Raw genomic sequence first — 25610 nt, forward strand, 5'->3', positions numbered from 1 at the left:
ACCCTCTTGCACTGTTGGTGGGAATGTAAATCGATACAGCCACTATGAAGAACAGTATGGAGGTTCCTTAAAAAAAATAAAAATAGAACTACCATATGATCCAGCAATCCCACTACTGGGCATAAACCCTGAGAAAACCATAATTCAAAAAGAGTCATGTGCCACAATGTTCATTGCAGCTCTATTTACAATAGCCGGGACATGGAATCAACCTAAGTGTCTACTGACAGATGAATGGATAAAGAAGATGTGGCACATATATACAATGGAATATTACTCAGCCATAAAAAGAAATGAAATTGAGTTATTTGTAGTGAGGTGGATGGACCTAGAGTCTGTCATACAGAGTGAAGTAAGTCAGAAAGAGAAAAACAAATACCATATGCTAACACATATATATGGAATCTAAAAGAAAAAATGGTTCTGAAGAGCCTAGGGGTAGGACAGGAATAAAGACGCAGACGTAGAGAATGGACTTAAGGACACGGGGAGAGGGAAGGGTAAGCTGGGACGAAGTGAGAGAGGGGCATGGACATATATACACTACCAAATGTAAAATAGATAGCTAATGGGAAGCAGCTGCATAGCACAGGGAGAGCAGCTCGGTGCTTTGTGACCAGCTAGGGGGGTGGGATAGGGAGGGTGGGAGGGAGATGCAAGAGGGAGGAGATATGGGGATATATGTATATATAGGTGATTCACTTTGTTATAAAGCAGAAACTAACACACCATTGTAAAGCAATTATACTCCAATAAAGGTGTTAAAAAAAAAAAAAAAGACAGTAGGGGACTTCCCTGACAGTCCAGTGGTTAAGACACCATGCTTCCATTGCAGGGGGTGCAGGTTTGATCCCTGGTCGGGGAACTAAGATCCCACATGCCACGTGGTGCAGCCAAAACAAAAAACAAACAAAAAAAGACAGTAGGAAAGTTTTCCGGTGTTTCTACTCAACCATGCCCCACCCCCTCTCTGGCACAGCGGAGGTCTTCATCTTGAAGTGATGTCAACACAGTTTCTAATCCCCTCCCTCAAACCAGTGGAAGCTGAGGCACCCTTATTTGCAAATTACTGTGTATATACATTCTAACCTGTGTTGGGGAGACCTAAAGAACTGCAACATAAAGAAATGTGAGGCACTTGCTTCTCTTTCACGTCAGGTGGAAGTCAGGTGGACAAAGCAACAGCCACTGCTCCTAAAAGACATCTGAGGCAAGGGATTATGAGTGGAGACACACAACAGATCATATACAGCCCAGAGGAGAAGCTTGGAAAGTTAGTACATTCAAAAGCAGCTGTGTATAAGGGGTATTTAGAAAGCCACATGCATGCACAGCACAAGACACATACCCAGAAAAGACCTGCAGAGACCTGACGCTTCACCCTGGGCTTATGCCTAGGCTCAGAGCAAGCCTGCATAAATATTAAAGGATAATCCCAGCACAGAGCCAATCTGAAAAAAAGGGAGAGGTGGAGTTTTGTTTGTTTGTTTTTCTGTTTCTGTGTGTGTGTGTGTGTGTGTGTGTGTGTGTGTGTGTTTTGCTTGTTTGTTTAGCTCCTGGCATTCAAGGAAATCTCTACCAAAACATTAGCTGGTCATGAGCTAAAGGAGCAGAGATTTCAGTGAGCACACACAAGGAATAGTCTTTGCAAAAATAGTTTGGAAAAGTATAAACATAAGCAGACCACTACAACCTTCAACAGTAAAAACATAAACAAACCAAAAGAGCAAATGCTAGGGAATAGGGAGAATCTGATTTCCAAAGTTAGCACATTTTAATAATCAAATACCCAGTTTTCAACAAAACAATGATAACGCATACAAAGACACAAGAAAATATGCCCATTCAAAGTAACAAACAAACAAAAAAATTGACAGGGCAGTCCAGTGATTAGGGCAGTGATTAGTCCAGTGACAGGGCAGTCCAGTGATTAGGATTCTGAGCTTCCACTGCAGGGGGCATGGGTTCAATCCCTGATCGAGGAACTCAGACCCCACAAGCCACACAGTGCGGCCAAAAAAAAAAAAAAAAAATTGACAAAGACCATCCTTGAGGAAACCCATAAGAAAAGATCTTAAAACAACTGTCTAGGGAGTTCCCTGGTGGTCTAGTGGTTGGGAATTGGTGCTTTTACTGCTGTGGCCTGGGTTCAATCCCTGGTCGGGGAACTGATATCCCACAAGCAGTGCAGTGTAGCCAAAAAAATAAACCAAAACAGAACCAACAACTGTCTAAAATATACTCAAGAAGGTACAGAGGAAAAGGTACAAAGAGCCAAAGGAAATCAGAAAAAAAAGTATGAACAAAATTAATAAAGAGATACAAAATCTAAAAAGAAATCAAAAAGAAATTCTGGAGCTGAAAAGTACAATAACAAATGAAAAATCCACTAGAAGGGTTCAACAGCAGATGTGAGGAAATAATCAGTGAACTTGAAGATAGAGCAATTGAAATAATCAAGTTTGAGGAGAAGAAATAGAAAAGTAGGACTTCCCTGGTGGCGCAGTGGTTAAGAATCCACCTGCCAATGCAGGGGACACAGGTTCGAGCCCTGGTCCGGGAAGATCCCACATGCCACGGAGCAACTAAGCCCGTGCACCACAACTACTGAGCCTGTGCTCTAGAGCCCGTGAGCCACAACTACTGAGGCCGTGTGCTGCAGCTACTGAAGCCTGCGCGTCTAGAGCCTGTGCTCCACAAGAGAAGCCACCTCAGTGAGAAGCCCGCGCACCACAACAAAGAGTAACCCCCGTTCGCCGCAACTAGAGAAAGCCCGTGCGCAGCAAGATCCAACGCAGCCAAAAATAAATAAATTTATTTTTTAAAAAAAAGAGAGAGAGAGAGGACTTCCTCAACATGATAAAGGACATTTACAAAAATCCCACAGCAGGGCTTCCCTGGTGATGCAGTGGTTGAGAGTTTGCCTGTCGATGCACGGGACACGGGTTCGTGCCCCGGTCCGGGAACATCCCACATGCCACGGAGCGGCTGGGCCCGTGAGCCATGGCCACTGAGCCTGCGCGTCCGGAGCCTGTGCTCCGCAACGGAAGAGGCCACAGCAGTGAGAGGCCCGTGTACTGCAAAAAAAAAAAAATATATATATATATATATACCTGTTAAGGGGTTGATATTAATATGCAGAATCTATTTTTTTAATTCCACAAATTCAATAAAAATAACCCACCCAGGGAATTCCCTGGTGGTCCAGTGGTTAGGGCTCTGTGCTTCCACTGCAGGGGACACGGGTTCAATCCCTGGTGTGGTAACTAATATCCCGCATGCCATGCAGTGAGGCCCAAAACAAACAAACAGAAAAAGCACCCAACTCAAAAACAGGCAAAGAACTTGAACAGACTTTTTTGCCAAAGAACATAGACAAATGACCAGTAAGTAAGCACATGAAAAGATGCTCAACATCGTTAGTCTTTAGGAAATGCAAATCAAACCACAATGAGATACCACTGCACACCCATTAGGCTGGCCTTTATTTAAAAACATGGAAAATACCAAGTGTTGTTAGTGATATGGAAAAGTTAGAAAGCTCACACACTGTTGGTGGGAATACAGACTGGTGCAGCCACTATGGAAAACAGTTTGGCAGCTCCTCAAGAAGCTAAACATGGAATTGCCTTAGGATCTATCAATTCTACTCTACTCCAAGGTATATACCCAAAAGAACTGAAAGCAGGAATAGGTGTACACCAGTGTTCACTGATGCACTATTCACAATAGCCCAAATGTGGAAACAACCCAAGTGTCCATCAACAGATGAATGGATAAAAACGTGGCATATACATGCTTGGAATATTATTCAGCCACAAAAAGATATGAAATTCTGATACATGCTACTACCCGGATGAACTTAAAGACATGGTAACTGAAATAAGTCAGACACCAAAGGACAAATACTGTGATTCCACTTATATGAGGACCCTAGAGTGGTCAAATCCATAGAGACAGAAAGTAGAATGATGGTTGCCAGGGGTTCGTGGAGTGGGTCAGAAGTTATTGTTTAACGCGTATTGAGTTTCAGGTTGGGAAGGTGAAAATGTTCTGGAGATGGATGGTGGTGAATTCACAACAGTGTGAATGTACTTTAAATACTTCACACTTCGGCAATGTGGATTGTACACTTAAAATGATTAAGATGGTCAATTTTATGTTATGTATATTTTACCACAATTTACAAAAAAGAGGGCAGGGCAGGAAGATGGAAGAACTCGGATCCCTGCGGCCATCCAGCTCCAGTTATCCGACCCCTCTTCCTTTACATCCCTGTCATGGGGCTTCTCTTACCGCAGCTAGACGCACTCCTAAGTGATGTGCCCGGAACTCCCTGCTCTCTCTCACCTGGCTCTCAGCATCCCCTACTGGTGCTTTGCAGGGCCCAGTTGATATTTTCAGCCAGATACCTCTTCTTTGTGGGGAATGCCCTGGGCATTGTCGGATTTAACAGCATTCCTCCTTCTACCCACTAGATGCCAGTAGCATCCACCCCCAGATGTGATGATCTCAACTGTCTCCACTCCTTGCCAGAGGCCGCGTTGGGGCAAATCACCCCAATTGAGAACCACTGCCCCACGAAGCCTTTGCTAAGCCAGCTAACCTGCCCACCGTTCTCCACGTGTCCTGTGGGTCCCTTGCCCCCAGCTCAGCTGTGACGCCACAAAGGCCCCTCCACGTCTTCCCGATTCCTACCTGTCCTTCACAACTCGCGTCAAATTCTTCAGCGTGGTGGGGACTTTGCCCACCACCCCAGGCCCAGGTGGGCTCTCCATGCTCTAGCCATCACAGCATTTGGCCTCTCTGTTGCCTTATGTATGTGTTTTGCTCCTGGAAGCTGAGTTCCTGGTTCCTGGGGGCAGGGATATTGCACATATAAGGGTCCAATCTATGCATTTCAGTGAACATATGAGATTGTCTTTCCCTGGGGCCCAGCCGCAGTCAGGAAGCACTGGTGTGGAAGCCAGAAAGCTCAGGGCTGTCTGGTCCTTTGTCCCCATCCCCGGTGGGGCAGCCACCAGCATCTCGGGAGTCTGCTCACCCAGCTTGCTCACACAGCATCTCAGGAGCCTGAGGTGGGGAAGGGCCTGCAGGTCCATGGAGAGGATGGCCCAGGACTATGGCCTGGCCTGGTCTCTGCCCTGAGTCACAGAGGTGACTTGGAGGGAGCGTCCAGCCCATTGCATCGGGGGCAGAGTCCAGCCTGCTTAGCACATCCTTCCTTCCACTTTTAACTGGAACTAGTGCTCAAGAGCCTCAGGCAGGAGAGGGGCTTGTGACAATGAATCACCCTCAAGGTACCAGGGACACTCTCAGGGGAAAAGCTTTGAATGAACATGGGTGAGTCCTGGTTGGGCCCAAGAACCCATTAACAACTTGGCATGGTGCATGCTTCCAAGAGCTCCCAGGCCAGAGTAAAGACCAGGCCCCAGAGACAAGCCTAATGAGGTCAAGGGCAGTATTAGATACTCACCGAGAAAAAGGTGCCCAGCCCAGGCCAAGGATCAGGAAGCCTTCCTGGAGGAAGCCATGCCCAGGCAAGAAAGGTTCCACACTCTAGGGTTGCCAAATTTAGTAAATACAGAGGAAGATGCCCAGCCAGTTCTAAATTTCAGATAAACTAATAATTTTTTAGTATGTCACAAATATTGGATGGGACATATCAATACTTAGGCTAGAAAGTTACACCCTTTATCACTGCCCCTCACAGATGAAGATGAGACTCAGAGAAGGGACAGGACAGGGCTGGACCTTGGGTTCTAGAGGGGAGCCCACTGATCTGAGCACCCTCCTACTCTGCCACTTAGCTGGCTGGCACTAGGCTGGCTACTTACTCTCTCTGAGCTGCAGTTTTCCAACCTGTACAATGGGATGGGTGTGTGGACAGTAAAGCTCGCCTCTCAAGGGCTGGTGTGGGGTCCAGCAGCATCAGGCTCCCACAGGAAGGAGGTTATTAGAAATGCAGAATCTCTGGCCCTGTCCCAGACCCGTGGGATGAAACCTGCATTCTGAGAAGCCTCTGCGATCCAGGTGTGCATTCAAGTTTGAGGGCGCTGTGTGCAGAGCTGTCCCATGGGACCCAGGGGCTAGCACAGAGCCAGGCACGGGGCGGGGGGTGCTGGGGCACAGGGGCTCCCAAGCCTTATTGGCTCATCCTACACACAGGGACACTCGGAGAGGGCACTATACACCCACTTACAGCTGAGACCCCAGAGGAGGCCAAGAAAAGCGAGGCGCTTCCCTGGAGGCCGGGCTGGCACATCTCGGTGCCACAGAGGCAGTTCTTGGAGCTGGTCTGAAGGCCTCGGATACACCCGTGCTCTCCAGCTCAGCCGTGCCACGTCGATCTCACTGCTTCTCAGCAGCCTTAAGGATGGATTCGTGGGCAAACAGACACTTGAGCTCTGAAGAGGCTCTGAGCTGAGTGAGGTTGAGTCTGCCCAGCGAGGTGCCTGGCGCACCGTGGGAGGCTGGGCAGAGGTGACTTTTCCTGCCCAGAAGGATCACGTCTTCTTTTTCCACATAAACATGGCTGTGGTGAACACACGAGAAGTGGCTCTGGGCCCCGCTGAGAAGCAGGACACCCTAAGGCTTTTTTCCGGGGAAGAGGATGGCATTTGGCAGGGGTGCCTCCCTGCACGAATTCAGCTCGATCGACATTGCCTCCCTCCAGGAAAAACTGCCGCTAAAGACCAAAGTCCCCGAGAACAACTAATTCCCCAAAGGCTGAGTCACCGATCCTCAGCAGATGGGGAGAGAATTAGCTGGAATGGGAAATGCACTTGAACTGGTTCGTGCTCTGGGTCCGGAGGTTTCTAGGGACACTCCGTTCTCCCATGCGTTATCGCCGTGGCTAAATCTGATCAGGGTGCTACCCTGCTTCAAATCCACTGGCGCCTTTCGGTATCTTTTGATTTTTTAACAGGCGACTATTATCTTTTTAAAATAAATCAGGTTAGTTTTTCAGTCTTTGCCTGTTTTGGTGACGACCACTTTGGTTTTCTTTTCATCCTCAGATGTGCCGGGTTCCCTCCCACCCGGAGCACTTACACACACTGTTCCCTCTCACAACTGCTGTTCCCCCCACCCTTCCAGTCTCACCTGACTCCTCCAATTGGGTGAGGCCCCAGGTAACCCTCCTGGCACCGTGGACGTCCCAGAAGGGTGCCAGTCTAGCCATCAGTGCGCTGGCTGGGGGGCCTGGCCCGCTCCCTCCTGCCCCCAGCCCAGCACCTGCACCTGGCAGCTCCAACAAGCGTTGGCGGAGCAGAAAGGTGCTTCAGGAGTCTGTAGCTTGGGGGAGGTTGGGATGCACTGAAAGCTTGGTTCTTGACCCCTCTAAAGGTCCTCCCATGCAGGGGCTGTGCTCTGTCCATCTCCCCTAGACCCTAGCCCACAGCCAGGAACACAGTGGCACCCATTCAAGCCTACGCGTGGGTGGGAGTAGGCCAGCCAGGGGTGGAGAAAGTCCCTGCACTCTGCTGCCCCCTTTGCCGTAAGCTCTGTGCGTAGCCAGCCTGGAAACAGCTGGAAACAGGCCAAGCTTATCTGTTGCTCAATGAAGCTGAGCTTAAGGCAGACTAACCCCACCTCTTTCCTTCCAAGTCCATATAACCCATCACGTGCACGCCTGTGTCCCAGGGCCTGTCCAGTTCTGTTTTGGACGTGCTTAACGAGGGCACAGGTTTCGGTATCAGATACACAAGTTCAACCTCTGAGGGCCTGTTTCCCCACGTGTAAATGGACAGCAGTGCCTCCATCCAAGGCTGTGTGACTGAATGAGACATCCGTACACCTTCCCTCTGCAGACCCAGGGCATGGGGACACACCACTCTCCTCAACCCGCCCAATTCAGATCCCACCAAGTGCCAGGGCCCATTCCAGCTGAGCGAGGGTTATGTAAACACAGCCCAGGGTTATGTAATAAAGTGCCTAGGGTGGCACCTGCCCCACGCTGGTGAGAGCGCCGGCAGCGCTGGCTACTCCTCCGTGGGCGTGGATAGCCGGGCCAGCCCGAGACACCAGAGCAGGCCTGTGCTGACCTCCAAATCCTGCCATCACCTGCCCTGTGACCTTGACGACAGGTTAAGTTCTGAGCCTCAGTCTCCCACCCAGGAATCGGGAGTAGCCTTATGTTGGTAGAATGCTCAGCACGGCTCTCGGCACACAGCCTGCATCCAGCACGCGGCCGCCAAGCCCCAGCTCTGTGCCCAGGTGGGAACACAGCCCAGAGCAGAGGCCCCTTTGAGAAGGAACATCACTGGGGGAACCCGAGGTGCCCACTCTCCTGCATCCGGGCTGACTCTGGGTGTAAGCTCATTGGCCGGGATGCCTGGAGGTGGCAGGCGGAGGAACAAGGAAGGTTACAGTGCGAGGTTGGCACACATCGTAGAGCAGACAGCCTCCTCGATGGCCCGGGCTGTCGTGTCCCCAGGGCCAGGCCTCAGCTGCTCACCTGCCTCGGGCAGCAGAGACTGAAGGCAGCAGCCAGGCGGGGGCCAGGAAGCTCTCCAAGGCCGGCTCATCCCACGCGCAGTGACACCCACAACGCTCTCGGTACAGTTCTGGGACCCAGCAGACACTCATAAGCAGCCATCTTTGTTCAGCTCCATTAACTGATCTCCATTAAGGCGCCTGAGCCAGGGCAGACCGCAGGAACGCTGGCTGCATTGCACTGGCCGCTGTTCCACTCACTGATAATCCCACCCGAGCAGCAACCCCTACCACGCACACCCTGGCTCCCTGGAAATCCTCAGAACAGGAGCAGGAAATGTGGAGACCCCAAACCTGAGGTCCCAGCAACCCCAAGTCCCAGCACACCGTAACAGCAGCCAGAGACCCGGGCTCCTCCCGCCATGCAGACCAGATGGCGCTGACGCCTGCTTTTCTTTCTGAAAGAAACTCAAGCACTTTTGATTTTCTTCCCCGGCACAATCCAGGGCACTGAGTCATCAGCGTTGTGCCTCCTCCAGACAGCAGCTGGGAGGCCCAGATGTGGGTTGGGACCCTCTACTGTTACAGCCTTGCAGCTGAGCTGACAGCAACGGAACAGGGCGTGTGGGCGTCACACTGCCACTCGTGCATTTAAAACCCAGGTGGAGTCCGGCCCCCACGAGCTCCTGAGTGGTCCTGAGCTCACACCCAGCTTCTCCTTGGCCTTAACCTTTGCGCCGCCATCGCCATCATGCTAGGCGCCGCTGACCACCGGCGCTCGGTAGCAGCAGCCGCAGTCGCCTGGACCAGCCCTCGAGTCCTCCTGCACCCCACTCCAGTCCCCGGCCCCGCTGCCGCTAGCCAGTCAATTCGCTGCTAGTCCCATGGGTCACGTGAGACAGAGGAGGAGTGTGATGCTCGCTGGGTGACATACTTCAGTAAGCCAGATACTGACGCTTGGGAATTGCATAAAGGGACGAACATGCCAGTTGGCTATGATCTGGTTCCAGAACGCAAAATCACTGCAGACATGCAGACATTAAATGATTCTGCTAGTGCAGTTCACATCCTAGAGGTTAAGGTCAAAGCATGACCTCATAAGGAAATCTACCCTAACGTCATCCAGGAACCTAGACGAACTTTAAATGAACTGGGAATCTCCACTCCAGAGGAACTGCGCCTTGACAAAGTGTAAACCCCATGGATGGGCTTCCCGAGGATTTACTGATACTGCTACTTGACTGTAAACAACCACCTGGAAATACCGATGATAACATACTACCTCACCTGAACAAGTTTTCCTTTTTGAGTACCAAACCATGTAATATATCGATAACTTGGACTTGAATAAAAGGAAAATGAGTTTGAACTGAAACAAACAAACAAACAAACAAAAAAACCGCACCCAGGTGTGCTGAACGGAGCAGAGCAGAGAGCAGTTTGGGGAGGAGAGACAGCTGTCCCTGGCTGCCTGAGAGAGTGGAAGGCTGAATTTACAACGTGTCCATATCTGGAGAAAGACCATCTTCCCTGCAGGCGAGAAGTCGTTTCCAAGCTTCAGGGAAGGGAGGCTGTCAGCCTAATCCTAGACAGGAAGGCTGGAGCTGCTGGCGGTTAGGCCAGAGACCCAGAGGAGGGCAGGTGTCTCCTGGGCCCCAAGGCACCAGGTTGCAGCACTGCATGGCTTACCTCTTCTGGCCAAGGAGGCACTGTACACAGCAGGCAGAGAGCCAGGCACTGCTTACCGGAAGTGGTTTCTGATTCCCAAGGTTTCCAGGGATGGCCCCTTCCTACAGGCAGGAGGCACAAACCAGGGCAGCTAGGATTTTTATTCTGTTGTTAAAGGCAAAGCACCACCCTGGCCATAAGTCTAGAGGGCCACAGTGCTGCCTGCCCCGAATCCAGTCCATCCACTGCGGGAATCAAGCTCCCTCCAGGCTGGGAAGCCTGCTCCACACCCTGTGCTCAGCCCCGGGAGAGGCCCTGGACAAGCTTAGGAGGGCGCTGCTGTGGGTCCGCGCTTCTCTTCTCTGTGCCTGAAGCTGCGCAGTGGGTTCTGGGTTTTCGCCTTCTGTGGGGGCAAAACTGTGGATTAGCTGTGGCGAGTGGACGTCCGTGTGAGCAAAAGGAGACAGACTCAGAAAAGGGGGTGCCGTTGCCACTTGACAAGCCGTACAGGCCATGAGCCAAGGACAGGAGCTGCTGTGGACACCGCAGGGGCCCACCTTCTACTTCCTGTAGCTTGAAGAATGAGGAGGGCAGTGGGGACAGAACAGCAGGTCCCCCTTTGCTCCTGAAGCTGCCCCGTGGATGGCCAAGGCAGAGCCCCAGTACCCACAACCTTGATCAGGGGCCTGGAGTTTGGGGCCAGTCCTCGGGACTTCTCCCTCCTGAGGGCAAGGGGCAAGCACATCCTGGCGACAAGGGAGCAAGGTGAGAGGGGAGCCCTGCAGCTGTCACCGAGGCCCCAGGGGACATACCTTGGCCTTCTTAGAGGAAGGGGGCTTCTTCCGCTTCTTGTGAGGGTGGAGGAGGCCGCGAAGAGCAGGAGGAACTGGAAGAGATATCTGGCTCAGCGGCCACTGCCCACCCCGTGCGCCAGCTCCAGCCCCTCTCCTCAGCCAGCGTCTGAGAGCCCGCCAGCTCCACCCTCCAGCTGGCTCCACCCTCCAGCTGGCTCCACCCTCCAGCTGGCTCCACCCTCCAGCTGGCTCCCAGGGTGCTCTCTCCCACTCTGAGCCAGTGCCTGGCACTCCAGTACACACTTAAAATGCCTAAGAACACACGACTATCTATTATCACACATGCACAGGGCCAGAAGAACAGCTATCCCCAGGGGTGGGATTCTGGGGACTTTCACCGTCTAAAACACTTCTTTACAGTATTTAGATTTGTCACAGTAAATGTGTAACAGAGAAAAGAAAATGCTGGGACTTCCCTGGTGGTTCAGTGGTTAAGACTACGCTCTTCGAATGCAAGGGGGGCCCGGGTTAGATCCCTGGTCAGGGACCTAGTTCTGTATGCCGCAACTAAGAGCCCACATGCTGCAACTAAAGATCACGCATGCCACAACGAAGATCCTGCGTGCCACAACTAAGACCCGGTGCAGCCAAATAAGTATTTTAAAAAAAAAAAAAAAAGGAAAGAAAATGCTGCTGAAACAAAAAAACCCTACATGTAATTTCTTCCTATGTGGCCCCTCCTCCCATATCCTTCCTCACCTGTCAGGTGCCACCATCACTGCTCGTGACCTGCTACATGATCCCTGGGCTCTGCTGTCACTCCCAACTGCCCAACAGCACAGGGTCCCATCCGGCCAGGCCACACAGGTCCTGACAGGCCTCTGGGCATCAATCACACCGCCACACCCTCCCACGTCACCTTGACCCCTTTAGGTCACACGCTTCTGGCAATGACTTTGCTCCTTTGTGACAGAGAGGATGGAGTTCCCTCCTGAGGCAGGAGATAGATGAGCCCCAGGTTAGCCATTTACAACTAGCCTCCTGTTTACACTTTGAAAATAAAGATGATAATAATAGGAACAGGATAAGCAGCTGGACTTTGTCTCCTGTGGACACCTCAAGGTAACGGGAATGGCAGGAACAGAGAGGGGTTAAGCGCTGCTTAGGTAAAAGATAAGGAAACCACATATTTCCCATTCTTGGGGTCAAGGAGACCTCCCAAACTATGCATGAGCAAACAGTTCCTCAGGGGAGGGGGCGCTAGACCATAATATGGTCTGCTAACCTCCCCAACACCCTCGTGCTGGAATCCATCTTGGCTAAAAGATGCATGCGCACATCCGGCAGGGCCTTGAGTCCAACCAGGTATGGACCTGGAGCCAGATAAAGCAAGATGACTGGCCAGATGAAACTGGAAAGCTGCCTCCACAGAAGTGACTTGAAGCACCCCAAAAGCTCCCGGCTGGCTCATGCTCTCTCTCTCGAGCCCACCCATGTTTCTCTGCACCCATCTTCCCTCCTAATAAAACTTTACTTACCTCACTACTTTTTGCTGAATTTTAAAGAATTGCTGAACTCTTTCTTCAAAGCAGACAAAAGCCAGGGCCCTGCTACTAGGCACTACTAGTCTCTGGTGGTCTAGGGGCTAGGATACGCCCCTCTCACCATCACGGTCCGAGTTCGACTCCCGCTCAGGGAACTGAGATCCCACCTCAAGCTGCCACTCCCAAGAGCACTCCCACCCCCTCTCCCCCCTCCTTTCTCACTCCGCAGACCAGGACCCCGGCTGGTGTCCCCTATAGCTCACTGTCCTGGGGGAAGTTGGTATTTTCCCGTATCTCCTGGATCCTTCCCTTCCACTCGCTGGGGCCTCTCCTGCCACACCTGCCAGTTTATGCCAATCCAGCGGGGTGCTGGGGAAGGGGGTCTGCACTCACCACTCCTCTTCCTTAACCCACTTTAAGCATCTTCAGCATAAAAGTCACACATACTCGTTACCAAAGACACAAGGGACAACGTTACCCAGGTGCAAATGGAGCCAGGCTCCTGAACACCTCAGCTGGGCTTTGGCCTCCTCTACATCATAGAAACCATCTCAGGGTCCATTCTTGTCCTCACAGCTGCAACCCAGACATCCCTTGTCCCCACAAGGTCTGTTCTCTGTCCCCTCTGCCAACTGTTCTAGGGACTCCAGCCACCTCCCATCCCCCGGCTTGGCCCGGTCACTAATCCCGAGTCTTCTCCAGCACCAGCAGCACTGCCTCTTACCTGCGACACCCCACCCCCACCCCCGCACCTGGTCACTCCCTTCCACACCCAGGCGGCTGCTTGGCCAGGTACTGGCTTGCACTTTCACTGGGCCAGGCTCTGGGGCGAAAACCCCTGGCCTTGAATGCCCGGTTTCCTGTCTCCCCAACAGAGACAGCAATGCCTACCCAGGAGGCTGTGCGGCTCAGTTCAAGTGAGTGAACAGAGGTGCGTTTGTGTCTGTGTGCATGCTTGCTGCCCAGTCCCCGTGGTCCTGTGTCAGCCCAGTGCACGGCAGCTGAGGGACAAACGCCCACCGCGTCCCCCAGCCCTGCTCACCCAGGTAGTCAGGGACGTGGCCCAGGTGGGGCTTCACCACAGCGGGGTGCAAGGGTAGGTCGTGCCGCAGCAGCTGGAGATCCCTGGGGTTGTCTTCAAAGTACGTCTGGCAGGGGAGAGAAGTGGGCACTGCGGGGTCAGTCCTCCTTCTGCAATTTCACAGGGGAGTTTCTGAACTGGTAATCGGTCTTCCAGAATTTCAAAGGCTAAGGTCTCACACCGCCTTCATCTGTGGTCACCTGGTCCCCCTCCAGAGCCAGCTCCAGACCTGGTTTCTCACCTCCCCTCAAGTGCTCTGCACACATGGGAAGGCATGTGTCCCCATTCCCACTCCCCTTTCTGTGGGGAGGTCAGGAGCCTGCCACACCCTCCTCACTGATCATCACCCCACGGGCCGTCCTGCACTGACACACAAACAGCCGCCTCTTCCTTTTCTGTGTAACACGCACCGCGTGGATGCACCCGACTTGGCTTCCTGCGTCTCTGTGGAGGACTCCCGGGTGTTTCCACCTAGGGAATCATGACGAACACGGGCACACGTGCGACTGTGCACGTCAAGAAAATAAACTCCAGGAGCTGTGATTCTGATGGACACGGCCACTGTCCACCACAGAGGCCAGGCTGACTCACCTCCTAACAGGACAGCTGGCGTCCTTCACCCGCTCTTGGCCTGTTTCCTCCCCACCGACCTGCTGAAGGCACAGCTAGCTGTCCAGTTCACTGCCTCTCACGCTCATAGCTGGGCCAGCCTCCTGGAAGGGCGATGTCCTGAAGCCTCGCCCCTCCCTCCCCACGGCCCCTCACCTTGAGCTTCTCGGAGTGCAGAAGCTCCTCCTTGATCTCCTTCAGCCTCGCCTCGCGGATGGCTTGTTTAGTCACTGAGCGCATGGCGTCCTGGGGGCAGACACCGAAGGTCAAGACGGCGGGGCTGTGAGCCAGCCCTCCTGCCGTGCTGGGGTGCTCAGCAGCAAGGGCCTGATGCTGGGTCCTAGAGAAGCTCCGAGCACTCCCGACCCCAGGGGGCCCCGCTCACCCTGCAGCGGTAGCGGAAGCCCTCGATCTCCTCCATGCGGAACTGGTAGGGAAGCAGGATGGGGGCTCCACTCCCTGTGGAGGAGATGGCAGTGAGGCTCCCCTGGGCTGAATGCTCAGGCTGGGGTCTAGTGGGGGCCTACTGCTTAGAGGTAGGGGTGAGGCACCCCTCACGCTGGGGCGAGGCAGCCGGGGAGCCAGCCCACTCCTTCCCCGCAGTGCACACGTGCGCAAAAACACCTGGGTCTCACGGACAGTTCACAACAGGCGATCCACTCTGCTGTGGCCAGGGCAGCTTGTTGTCCCCACATCCTGGGTTCCTGTCACATCTCTCAGCCTCAGGACCTGCCCACCCGCCCACTCTCCTCCTTCCAGGCCACTCCAGCCACGAGGTACCCGTGATGACAGCCGCGGAGCACTAAGGAGCACCAGCCCTTTCCGTCAGACACCGGTCTGTCATAGTAGCGTCCTGGGTCACTCGATGTTTACAAAAGAAGATGGGGCGGGGGGGCGGGGTTTGGCGGTGCAGCAGGGGCTTCACCCATTTCAGGTAAGGAAACCAGGGCACAGAGAAGCAAGGCCCAGAGTCGTCCCTCGATCCGCCGTCACGCAGTGCCCCAGGCCACCTTCTACACAAGCCTAGGGCTCAATGCCAGGCGGTGAGCATGTCCTTTCTCGGCCCATGTGGCGAGCAGCAGTGAGGCCCCACAGGAAGCCCAGGCTGGACCCTCCACCCATAACCTGCTGGATGGTGGAGCAGCCCTGCCCAGCCCCGGCTAGCGTGCCCTTCCTGCAGCCTGGAACGCCGCCTGGCTGCCCCGCTACAGCATGACCTCCCGAAGGCGCCAGCGCAGAAACCCCCCAGCAGCCCCCTCTCCCAGGGTCTCCTCTGAGATGCCACCAGTCCCACCCTGTCTCCCAAACCTCTTCCCTTGGCCCTTCTGCCCCATGAGGCAGAGAATAAACATGACTTTGGCCAATTACACGACGGCTCTGGACCTCAGCTGGCTTGACTGCGAAGGGGGGCAGTGCCTGCCACCCAGGGAAAGGCAAGGACAGGTGGAGCGACATGGCGCACAGCATGGCCAAGTGTGCGGGCGGCTGCTGCTTGTGCCGGCGTCCCTGCTGCCATCACCACCACCGGGTCTACGGTGTCATGGCAGAAGCCTGGCCCTGGCGCAGGCCAGTGAGAGCTGGGCTCTTACCTCCGCTGAGAAGCTCCTCGATCTTGCCCAGATGGGGCTGCTCCGTGGGCAGCACGAAGGTCAAGACGATGCCTGGGTTGTTGGCACGTGCCGTCCTGCAAGGAGAGACGGCCCAGCCCGTGTCTCTGGCTATATGTCCTGCAGTGTGTCCTCCGTCCAGGTGCCCAGCCCGCCACACCCCAGTTCTCCTACCTGCCGGCCCGATGTATGTAGGCCTCGGGGGTGGGGGGGAGATCAAAGTTGAGCACAGCACACACGTGGTGGAAGTCTATGCCGCGGGCCACACCAGCCTCCGGATCAGCGGCCCTGCAGGAAAACACCCCGACCTCAGACAGACCCCTCCTCTCCTCCAAGGCCACGTTCTCAAGCTTATTTAATCCGCAAAATCTCTACACAAAGCCTTGTATGGAACTACAGGACCCTGACACGTGTAAGACTCTTAAGCATCTGAACTGGAACAGGAACTAGGGTAGTGGGGGCAGCCAAACCGGGCTCTGACCTCAGCTCTGGGGCAACACTGCCCACCGTCAATCCGATAACAATTCCCAGCCAGCCAACCCGTTAGGCAGACAGAGACTGGGGACTCCTCTTTCCCCCTAAGAAAGATCCTTTCCAAAAGTCACAGCCACTGGAGGCTGGGCCACCTCCCCTCACAGGATGATGACGTGCCAACAAACCAGGCAGTCTGGCCCTTCATGCTGCCCATGCAGCACGTGTGTTGGCCCTTCACTCCCTGCCCCCAAAGGCTGAAAAGCGGGTCTCCCTGGGGAGGGCTGGGAGAAGAGAAGCATGGACTCACCTGTTCCGCTTGGGTCCTTTGCCCCGATGCTTGCCCTTGACTGGAGGCCCCAAAACTTCAGCATCTGTTGCTATGACGCAGTCATAGAAGCCTTGGTTGAACTGTGAGATGATGTGGCACCTGTGGCCCGAGAGCAGACGGAAGTGAGCCCCAAGAGCAGGCTGGAGGTCCCTCTCCTGCCCCCTGCTTGGTCATAACGGTCACCCTTCCTGACTCTTCCCTCTTCTTCAACTCTTCCCCGACTTAATCTTTGTGCCTCAACCTCCTCAAATGAAGATGGAATTACAGTAGGTACCGCAGAGTTGTGACAGATAAAGTCAGCGAGGATCAGTCAAGCCCAGAGCCTGGGCACGATCTTCAACCAAAACATGGGAGATGGCACACCTGGAGCGCAGCGGGAGCTCTCCATTGAGCACACAGGCGGGGATGCTGAACTGCTCCAGGAACAGGCGCAGCCGGTAACTCCGCTCCATTGTGTTAACGAAGAGCAGAGACTTTCCCCGAATCAATGACAGTTTGAGCAGGGCATACAGCAACAGAAATTTGTCTTCCTCAGTCTCACAGACCACCTGAAACTGCTGTAACTGGTCTGGCCCTGGCAGCTGGGACTCCTGTAACTTGAGGGTAACCTAGGGGAGGACAGGCCTGTGGTCAGGAAAGAAAAGAAGACAGAAATGCTACTGCAAGCCACTGGCTCACCAACCACAGCACAAACGTGTTAGTGCAGGGCACCGTGGGTCCCCTCCAACTGTGTAATGTAAGAATTCAAAGCATGCTAACCGTTGTAGTGTACAGAGAACATCAAACTACAAAACTACAAACATTTGGGGCACAGAACAAAGAGAAACATGCTATAAATGACTGTAGTGAGGAGAGAACCCCTATAGCAGCAACCTTCCTGAAGAGTAAAGTTCACATAAGGTGAGAACTTTAGCCCTGCTGCTCAAAGTAGCCTTTGTGCCCCTTGGGGGTCCCTTCTTAGGCTTTAGGCAAAGCATGGTTTGAAGCTCCTAGCGGACATCTGGAGCTACATAGTGATTTTAGGTTGGGGGACAGGGGGATGGTTACAACTACCGGCTTCTAGCACATCAGAACCAGGAATGCTAAACCAATAATTTCCCACCCCAAATAACAAAGGGTTCCTTTGAGAAGGGAGAAGCAAGTCCTTTTGAGTTTCATGTCAACGCCTCTAGATGCTTCCAAAGGGCCCTTACCGGGTTATGCAGTACCAGCTCCTTGAGTGCTTGTACGTCCTCATTAAAAGTAGCCGACATCAGAAAAGCCTGGTAAATCCGGGGCAAGTGACTAAAATGAAACAGAGCCCCATCAGACGCCAGCTCCAAAGCCTCTAACTGTGGCAGATGAACTGCCCCCTCGCTCTAGGTCCTAGTGTCTATTCACAACCCCTTTCCCTTACCAGAGAAGACTCTTGAGTTCCTCCTCAAAGCCAAAGGAGAAAAGAAGATCAGCCTCATCGACCACCAGCAGCTCCAGGGAGTCTTGCAGTTTCAAGTTGTCTTGTTGCAAGTGGTTTAATATGCGGGATGGGGTCCCCACCACTACATCGGGCTTCTCCATCAGTACAGCTCTGCAGGTGGGCAACACCTCAGTATTGGGGAGAGGGTAGCAGCTGGGATCTCACCCTGGATTAGCCCTCTTTCTTGCTGCACACAAACCCAAACCCACATCCCAGTGCAAACTCATTCCCCTACAGCCCTGTTGCTTTCACCCACCTCTGAGAGGCTGAGTCTTCAGCAGCTGAGACATTGGCCACCCGGATGTCTCGAGCACAGTAGGCAGCCAGCTGTTGAATCATGGACTGGGCCTGCCGTGCCAGTTCCTTGGTCGGCACAAGGACAAGGGCTCTCACAGCCTGCTCTACCGCGGGGCCTGTCTGCAAGAGACGAATTAAAGACTTCAGCCGGTCGGTTCATGTCATCACAGCCACCGCATGCTTCTCTCTACCTCTTCCAGACAATCTGACCCAACTGCTGTGGCTTCCTCACAACAATCCAGTTGTGGTCTGGTCATCCCTTCACTTACTTCACCCACCTCTGAATGTAGATAGAAGACTTTTCCCAGGCACTGACTTCAAATAGGATAACTTACTTCATGGTTACAAAGTTACTTAAAATGTACTAATTACGACATTGGCTTTTCTGGAGGAGAAAATGTGCCTACTTTCTATAGTATAAACAAGAGAAAGCGATTTACTCAAGATTACACAAAGAACGGTGGTCGCAGGGCCCGGACTTAGAACCCAAGTAACCTGAATCCCAGGCCAGAGCGTTTTACCCCAAAACCACCAGGTTCTCTCAGACCACGCTTCACGGGTAAGAGGTCAAAAGAAAACCCGGTTCTTGGGAAAGACTTGGGTGCGTGCGGGGGGCGGGCACAGCTTTCCAAGAGGGCACAACGCAACTCAGACGCCTGCTGCTCCCTTTCCCGGCCCCTCCCCCGACTCACCGCCTTCTTGTGGAGCAGATGCTGCAGCATCGGAATGGCATAAGCGGCGGTCTTCCCTGAACCCGTGCGGGCCCGAGCCAGGAGGTCCTTCCCCTCCAGGGCCAGTGGGATGGCCTTTTCCTGGATCAGCGTGGGTCGCGACCAGCCCAGGTCGGTGACGGCCTAGAGGAGACAAGGGACGGCTCAGGCGGCGCGCTGCCCTGCCGCCGCCCCTCTCCACGTCAGCCCGGCTCCTCAGCCCTCCCCGGTACCTGTAAGAGCCGGTGGTCCAGGCCCATGTGTTCAAAGCCCAGCGTTTCGGGATCCTCCATGCTGCTGCTCTGTAGGGACAGCGCGCACGCGCGACAGGAAGAGCACGCGATGACGCGTGGGCTTGTCAGAGCAGCAACCAATCAGCTTCAAAGGAGTCAGCACGTCCCGGAAGTGGGCTTCCGGTGTTACGCGGAGTGCTGCGGCTGCGGTGGCTTGTGCGGCCGGGGGTCTCGGGGAGGGGCGGCGAGGGGCGGCGAGGGGCGGCGAGGGGCGGCGAGGGGCGGCGAGGGGCGGGGACCCTCCCGGGCGGGGACCCTCCCCTCGGGTCCTCGCCGGTTCCCTGACACGACCTCCAAGTGGCGTGCTAGGTTAAGGTTACCAGCTGCAGGGGCAGGCTCGCCCTAGCAGTAATGCCAGCATTAGTTATATTGACAAATACATAAATGTTTAGAGTGTTCGTCTGTGTACTACCTAAGAACAGGCATGCTGCGGGTGGTAGCTTACCACGTTCGGGAAACACTGGTGAGTCCTGCGCCCTTTCCTACCATTATGCATCTGGGAGATCTCTGTCAGGTTTATCTGTAAGCACTAATTGCTCTGCCACCTGCTGTACTCAGGAAAAGTGCACCAGCATATGTGTTCCAGGGCTGTTTGCCTGTAGCAGTGGTGGGAACCGTGGGAATCTGTAACGGGGCAATGGCTTTGAGAGTAGAAAGCGACGCTGGGTGTACCAGCATATAACAGAAGTCACCGAGGCTGGGCTAAGGTTCAGGGCCACAGGCAATCCAAAGGACAGGCCATAGCAATTGGATTGTACAAGGATGAAGGTTGGAAGAATGAGTGGCATAAGAAACAAAAAGGTAGGTTGCTCTGGGGTTCCCAAACCTAGCAGCCCATGTTGCCTGCACAGCTTGGTTAAAAATAAGAATTCTTGGGAGTTCCCTGGTGGCCTAGTGGTTAGGATTCCGGGTTTTCACGCGGTGGCCCAGGTTCAATTCCTGTTTGGGGGAACTGAGATCCCACAAGTGGTGCAGCGCGGCCAAAAACAAAAAGTTTTCTTAGTCCCCACCTGTATTAGTTTCCTATTGCTGCTGTAACAAATTACCATAAACTTAGTGGCTTAACACAAACTTATTATCTTATGGTTCTGTAGGTCAGCAGTCTGAGGAGGACTCATTAGGCTGAAATTACAATGTTGGCAGGGCTGCATTCCCTTCTGGAGGCTCGAGAGGAATCATCCCTTTTTTGCCTCTCCCACCTTGGCTTGTGGCCCCCTTCCTTTATCTTCAAAGCTGTTAATGGAGGGTTGGATCCTCACCTCACATCACTGCAACTTTCTTTTGCCTCCCTCTTCCATTTTTAAAGAAACTTTGTTATGATATTGGGCCCACCCCAATAATCCAGGATAATCGCCGTATTTTAGAGGCAGATGATAGCAACCTTAATTCCTCTTTGCCATGTTTGGTAACATAGTCACAGGTTTCAGGAATTAGTACATCTAACTGGACATCTTTGGGAGGCTATTATTCTGCCTACCACACCACCCCAAACATAAACCTACTTAAACAGCTGGACCTGAGTGTTGCCCAGGAATCTATATTGACGAGTTTCTCACATGACCCTATAAATCTCCTCTGACGTGGGCCCAGCATGAGAGCCAGAGGTTAGGCTCTGGCTGTTGTTAGGGTGAGAACTGAGAGCCATTCATGCACCACAGGTAAAATGGGGCTGGGACCAAAAGATGGAGATGGGAACTACCAGTCCGAGTGAGAGCTGGGGACTGGGCCAGGGATGATGGGATGAGTAGAATGGCTCCTACGCCCCACCCCCTTTTTGTGGTAAGGAGGTAGAAGGCTGTTTGATAAGGGTGTTATATAACCTAAGAAAGCAAGACTTTCAGAATGGAATCAAGGTAGTACTGGGGGGGGGGGGAAGAAAATCACCAGAATTCCTTGGATGTAGCCGAACTTTCAGAAACATCTTCCTAGGCCATAATGTGTCTGAATACCACACACCAGTATGGAAATCCTTCTTTTCCCCATAGCCACCACCTATTAGCCTGTCCTCTGGCAATCGAGATTCCAAGTGCCCATCAGTGTAAAGGTGTGCTATACTCCCACCTTTGTCCTCACTCCACTCCCCTTCCTATCAAAAAATTCACAGGAGGAGAAACTGAGGACACACTGATGTATCAGCATAATTAAGATGCACAGCTGGACAGACTGTTGAAGGCCACCCCAGCTCTTCTGTGTAGTTTCCTGTATTCCCACAGTCCAGGCTCCAGTGTCTGATTAGCTGGCTAGATTCCTAGTAACAGCCACAGAGCAGAAGTGTGTTCCCTTCCTGACACATCCCATGGTCCCCAAGAGGCTCAGGCCAGAGGTCTACACGCTGACTAGTTCCAAGGCTACCTGATTTTCCCTGTGTTAATTCTATGAAGACAATTAAGAACTATTTTAAATATCCAAAGAATTTTGGAAGAGTCATTTATGGCATTTCACCTCACTGGACCGTTAACGTGGCCATCCAGAATTAGAATTTTTAAAATATCTACAAAAATATTAAATGACAAAGCCTATACAACTAAATTGCATATACTTTTTTTTTTTTTTTTTTTTTTTTTTGCGGTACGCGGGCCTCTCACTGCCGCGGCCTCTCCCGTCCCGGAGCACAGGCTCCGGACGCGCAGGCCCAGCGGCCATGGCCTGCCGCTCCGCGGCACGTGGGATCCTCCCAGACCGGGGCACGAACCCACGTCCCCTGCATCAGCAGGCGGACTCCCAACCACTGCACCACCAGGGAAGCCCTAAATTGCATATACTTTTATAAGTGAAAGTAGGCACACACGTGGAATAGTATAGAACATAAAGAGAAAAACAAGAAGGGCAGAATTTAGTTTTGTACGTCAGATAAATAATGTATTTTAAGTAAATAAAACCACGAAATAAAACGTCAAGAATGGGCAACTAAGGGCATTAAGCTTTATACAGCAGAAGGGCATGAGGGAAGTACACTAAGGTGTGTTTAAATTTATGATTCCAGGGAGCTAAGAAACGGGTACGTAATCTCCTCACAGGATTCCTTGCTGACAGGTCTACTTGGTTGAGCTCTGTGAATGGCTGAGCCACCACCCTGTCCGTTCCCACAACCCCAGAGTCTCCAGTCAGGCCAGGCTCTAGCACCACAAGCCCACATGCTGAAATCCACTCCGGGTCAGCCGCAGAGGCACCCAGACCAAGAGCCTTTCCTCCATTTCCCTTTGTGCCTCCCCTCTGCCCACAGCCTCTTATTTCATTTCAAACACAGCTACTACAACACGCTTTATTTCACTGGAAAAATCTGTATAAAGAACCAAATCTGGTTCCCATGAAGAAAACATTTACCACAGCTTAAATAAACGTTAAGGGAAATGGGAGGGTAAGAGTGCCCTGCCTTGTGCTAGCTCTGTCACTGCCTCAGTCTGAACTCGGGCCCTGTGTGACGGAAATCACAGGTGTCCCAGAGAATTCTCTGCCTGGCCCTCTGATTAGGCCTTGAGAGCAGCTGTCATGTCTGCTTTCTGGCCCTGAGAACTGAAATCCTGAGAGCTGCCATGGTAGTTAGTTATCAAGAATACATTGGTAAACAATGCAGAAGAGACTGCATTGGTGTTTTCAGCTAGTCACACAAAGGCAGTGACACTTCAACTAGGAAGGAAAATATATAATTTTATCAAAAAATAGTTCTAATATATAGAAAAACATTTCAATCCTCTGGGGCCTTTGCCCCTTATTTACATTCACGAAGCCACTGAGTGAACCCAGGACTGACAGGGGAGCAGTGAGGTGGGGCCTCCTCGGTGGGGCATTTTGGTCGCCTACTTTCTAAGCAGACGAAGAGAGAGATTAAAGCAGTAGGAGAGACATTTGCTCATTTTGTGACAGGATGGAGAGGAATCACTAGTGGCGAAAGCAGCAAGACAGTCCTGGGTCAGTTCTGACTCCCCACAAACCCCAAGACAGATCTTTGAAAGCTTGGACCAATGTCCTGTGTCCTTGAGAACCAGTGTTGTTAACAAGTGGCTGATCTGAATGCTTTGTTGCCATGGAACCAATGTGGCTTATATTCTTTTTTTCACTGTTTCTTCCCTCAAAATCCAGATGGATAAGGTATTGGGTGGGGAAAGTACCAAACAACTGAGGTGACAGGAAAGGGTCATATGGAGAGGGCACTACACCAGCTTCTTGGCCTCAAAGAAGCTCTTGAGGTGACGCATCTGCCAGATGCCAGTGAGGATGAGGATGGCGGTCTGAGCGATGGACCACCACAGGACTCTCTGGTTGGTGCTCTCACTGATCAGACGGAAGCGCTCTTCACGATACTGCGTAGGACAATGGACGCAGGATTAAATGTGTAGGAGAGACAGTCCCAGCATTTGTGAGGCCCCTCCCTCCTGTGCAACGACTCAATTGTGGGACCAAACGCCTTTTGAAATGCTGCCTCTGGTTCCCCTGGAAGTGCCCCAAGGAAGTGACATGCTGCCCCTCCACAAGCATCTCTGCTAGGACAGAAATCACGCTCTTACCATTTCAGCAAGATCCCAATGTAAAGAGGTAGGCAATGGCTATTGATAGTGTGTGAACTGTCCTCTCTACCCTTTATTCTACGGAGCTGAAAAAACGGCTGATAGCCCTTCGTTCCAGTCTTTGAACAGCTGATCTCCCAAGCAGGGAAGGCCCCAGGCAGAAACTTCCAGTAAGTGTAGTGGGTATAAAGGTCAACTGCCATGTCCAAGTACAGTGACATGCCCTTACCCTTTGGTAATCCTGCTCCTTCTGGATCTGTTCCACCTGATCCAGCAACTGGCGGGCTCGGAGCTGCAGCTCTGTCAGTTTATCCTTGGCAGCAATCTCGGGGTAGTTGTTGGCATGCTCCCCGACCTGGATGTCTAGATGCACACGCTAGAAGGAAACAGGGTTGGACCCCAAAGTCGTAAGGTCAGAGACACTCTGTGGTTATGGTGTCTAAGTGGTGGGACCTCCGATGGTCTGTTCCAGGCTATGGAACCCACTCTTGTCCCTGGCTGTGGGACAGAAGGGCAACGTCTATTTCTTGCTTGTGACTGTGCCAGAAAGTGTTACAAATGATAAGGGTAATAAATCAAAATTTTGTAACCAAGTGAGAGATTCTGAGCTATGGCCAAAGAGAAAGTTCTCTTACCAGTCTGCCGCCAGCAAAGAGAGCCATCCTGGTAGAGTTGGAGTGCAGGCAGATCTGATGGTCACCAGGAGTGTGGGAAGTGAAGGTGAAGCGGCCCTCTGAGCCATACTGCCGGGACAGCACCACCTGCAGCACAGCAGTCAGTGAAAGCCCCCGCCTCTACTCTGACCTCTCCAAGTGCAAGCTCCTGTCTTCTGAGCTCTGTCCACCCCAAGAGCTCTAGTGAAGGTGGCCTTACCTTGCCTTCAGGGTCCTTCACCTCCACATGCATGCCCAGGCCGGGGGTCGAGGGTAGGAAGATCTCCTTCTGCTTATCCCACATTTGGGTGCGGTAGTTCCCTGCGGAGCAGACGGAGCTGTCACAACCTACCTAGTCCGTCTGGCTCCCACGCTCCGCGGGGCGCCGCGGTTCCCAGGACGCCGGGCAGGGGGCACTGCTCCCCCGGCCACGGTCCGGCGTCCACAGGGCGCCGCTAGGAGCGGGGAGCCGGACCGCGTCGGGAGGACACGCAGGGCCCTGTCCACCCTCGCCCCGCCTGACCGATAACCATGGTCTCGTCGGGGATTTCCTCGATGAAGCAGCGCTTTTCGGTCTCGCCGATGTGGAAATAGAGCCCTCGGGCGCCCGGCGCGCACAGCGCGATGAGCAGCAGCGCCAACAACCCCATTGCCCGCCGACGCCCAGCCCCAACACCTGCCAACGCGCGCCCCTCCGCCCAGGGCGCATGCGCGCACCTGCGCCCAGCTCTCAAACGACGCAGCAAGACCCGGCGCAGAATACGCGTGCGCGGTGCCTCCCTCCCTGCGTCCGCTCTGCCCCGCCTCGCGTGCGTCTTCCAGGCCAGGATGCACAGCCGAGGGGAGGGTGCGCACGCGCAGGACGCTCGGGGCTTCCCTCCCGCTCTCTGGCTGCGCAGTCTGTTTGGTCACCGGCCGACGAGCGGTTTATACCCAGTGCGCATGCGCGCGCCTACGTCCCGCTCCCAGTAAACGCGGCACGGCGGAGTGGAGAGTAAGCGTGGACTGACGCCTTCTTTGCAGATCGTGCTTAGAGTTCTGCTGGCCTGCGCCGGGGCTTGTGTCCCAGATCTGCACGGTTGGAGGGCGGGCCCCAGATCTGGAAGATTGGGTCCCCCGGGGCGTCCGGACTCGGGGTCCGCGCAAGGCGGGAAA

General features: G+C 53.3%; 3 protein-coding genes, 1 long non-coding RNA gene and 1 pseudogene across 5 annotated transcripts in view; 2 read left to right on the forward strand and 3 right to left on the reverse strand.

Annotated features, from left to right (window-relative positions):
- LOC101277389 (unconventional myosin-Ig) overlaps window positions 1-25610 on the reverse strand; it is a 275011-nt gene that overhangs the window by 32696 nt on the left and 216705 nt on the right. The window lies entirely within an intron of this gene.
- Window positions 9188-9735, forward strand: LOC101289606 (cytochrome c oxidase subunit 5A, mitochondrial-like; annotated as a pseudogene).
- DDX56 (DEAD-box helicase 56) lies at window positions 10248-19383 on the reverse strand. Of its 2 annotated transcripts, XM_004282979.4 has the most exons (14): window positions 19238-19383; window positions 18987-19148; window positions 18254-18414; window positions 17938-18108; window positions 17735-17825; window positions 16905-17149; window positions 16521-16640; window positions 15914-16027; window positions 15722-15816; window positions 14518-14591; window positions 14289-14378; window positions 13485-13590; window positions 10917-10990; window positions 10248-10507 (listed from the first exon to the last, which is right to left on the reverse strand). In XM_004282979.4, the coding sequence occupies exons 1-14, from the start codon at window positions 19295-19297 to the stop codon at window positions 10430-10432; spliced, it is 1641 nt and encodes a 546-aa protein (XP_004283027.1). In that variant the 5' UTR covers window positions 19298-19383; the 3' UTR covers window positions 10248-10429. The 2 variants fall into 2 exon arrangements, 1 of the variants encoding a protein (XP_004283027.1); XR_004478702.2 differs by lacking the exon at window positions 10248-10507 and having other exon boundaries at window positions 13485-13633.
- Window positions 19459-20812, forward strand: LOC117197820 (uncharacterized). The gene is made up of 2 exons (XR_004478703.2): window positions 19459-19760; window positions 20392-20812. It is a non-coding gene; the product is annotated as an uncharacterized LOC117197820 (long non-coding RNA).
- On the reverse strand, window positions 22546-25192 carry TMED4 (transmembrane p24 trafficking protein 4). Its single transcript, XM_004282981.3, has 5 exons — window positions 24979-25192; window positions 24676-24776; window positions 24438-24563; window positions 24032-24178; window positions 22546-23598 (listed from the first exon to the last, which is right to left on the reverse strand). Exons 1-5 carry the CDS (start codon window positions 25103-25105, stop codon window positions 23449-23451), a joined length of 651 nt encoding a protein of 216 aa, XP_004283029.1. The 5' UTR covers window positions 25106-25192; the 3' UTR covers window positions 22546-23448.

The sequence above is a fragment of the Orcinus orca genome, chromosome 9, assembly GCF_937001465.1.
Source record: "Orcinus orca chromosome 9, mOrcOrc1.1, whole genome shotgun sequence".
NCBI lineage: Eukaryota > Metazoa > Chordata > Mammalia > Artiodactyla > Delphinidae > Orcinus > Orcinus orca.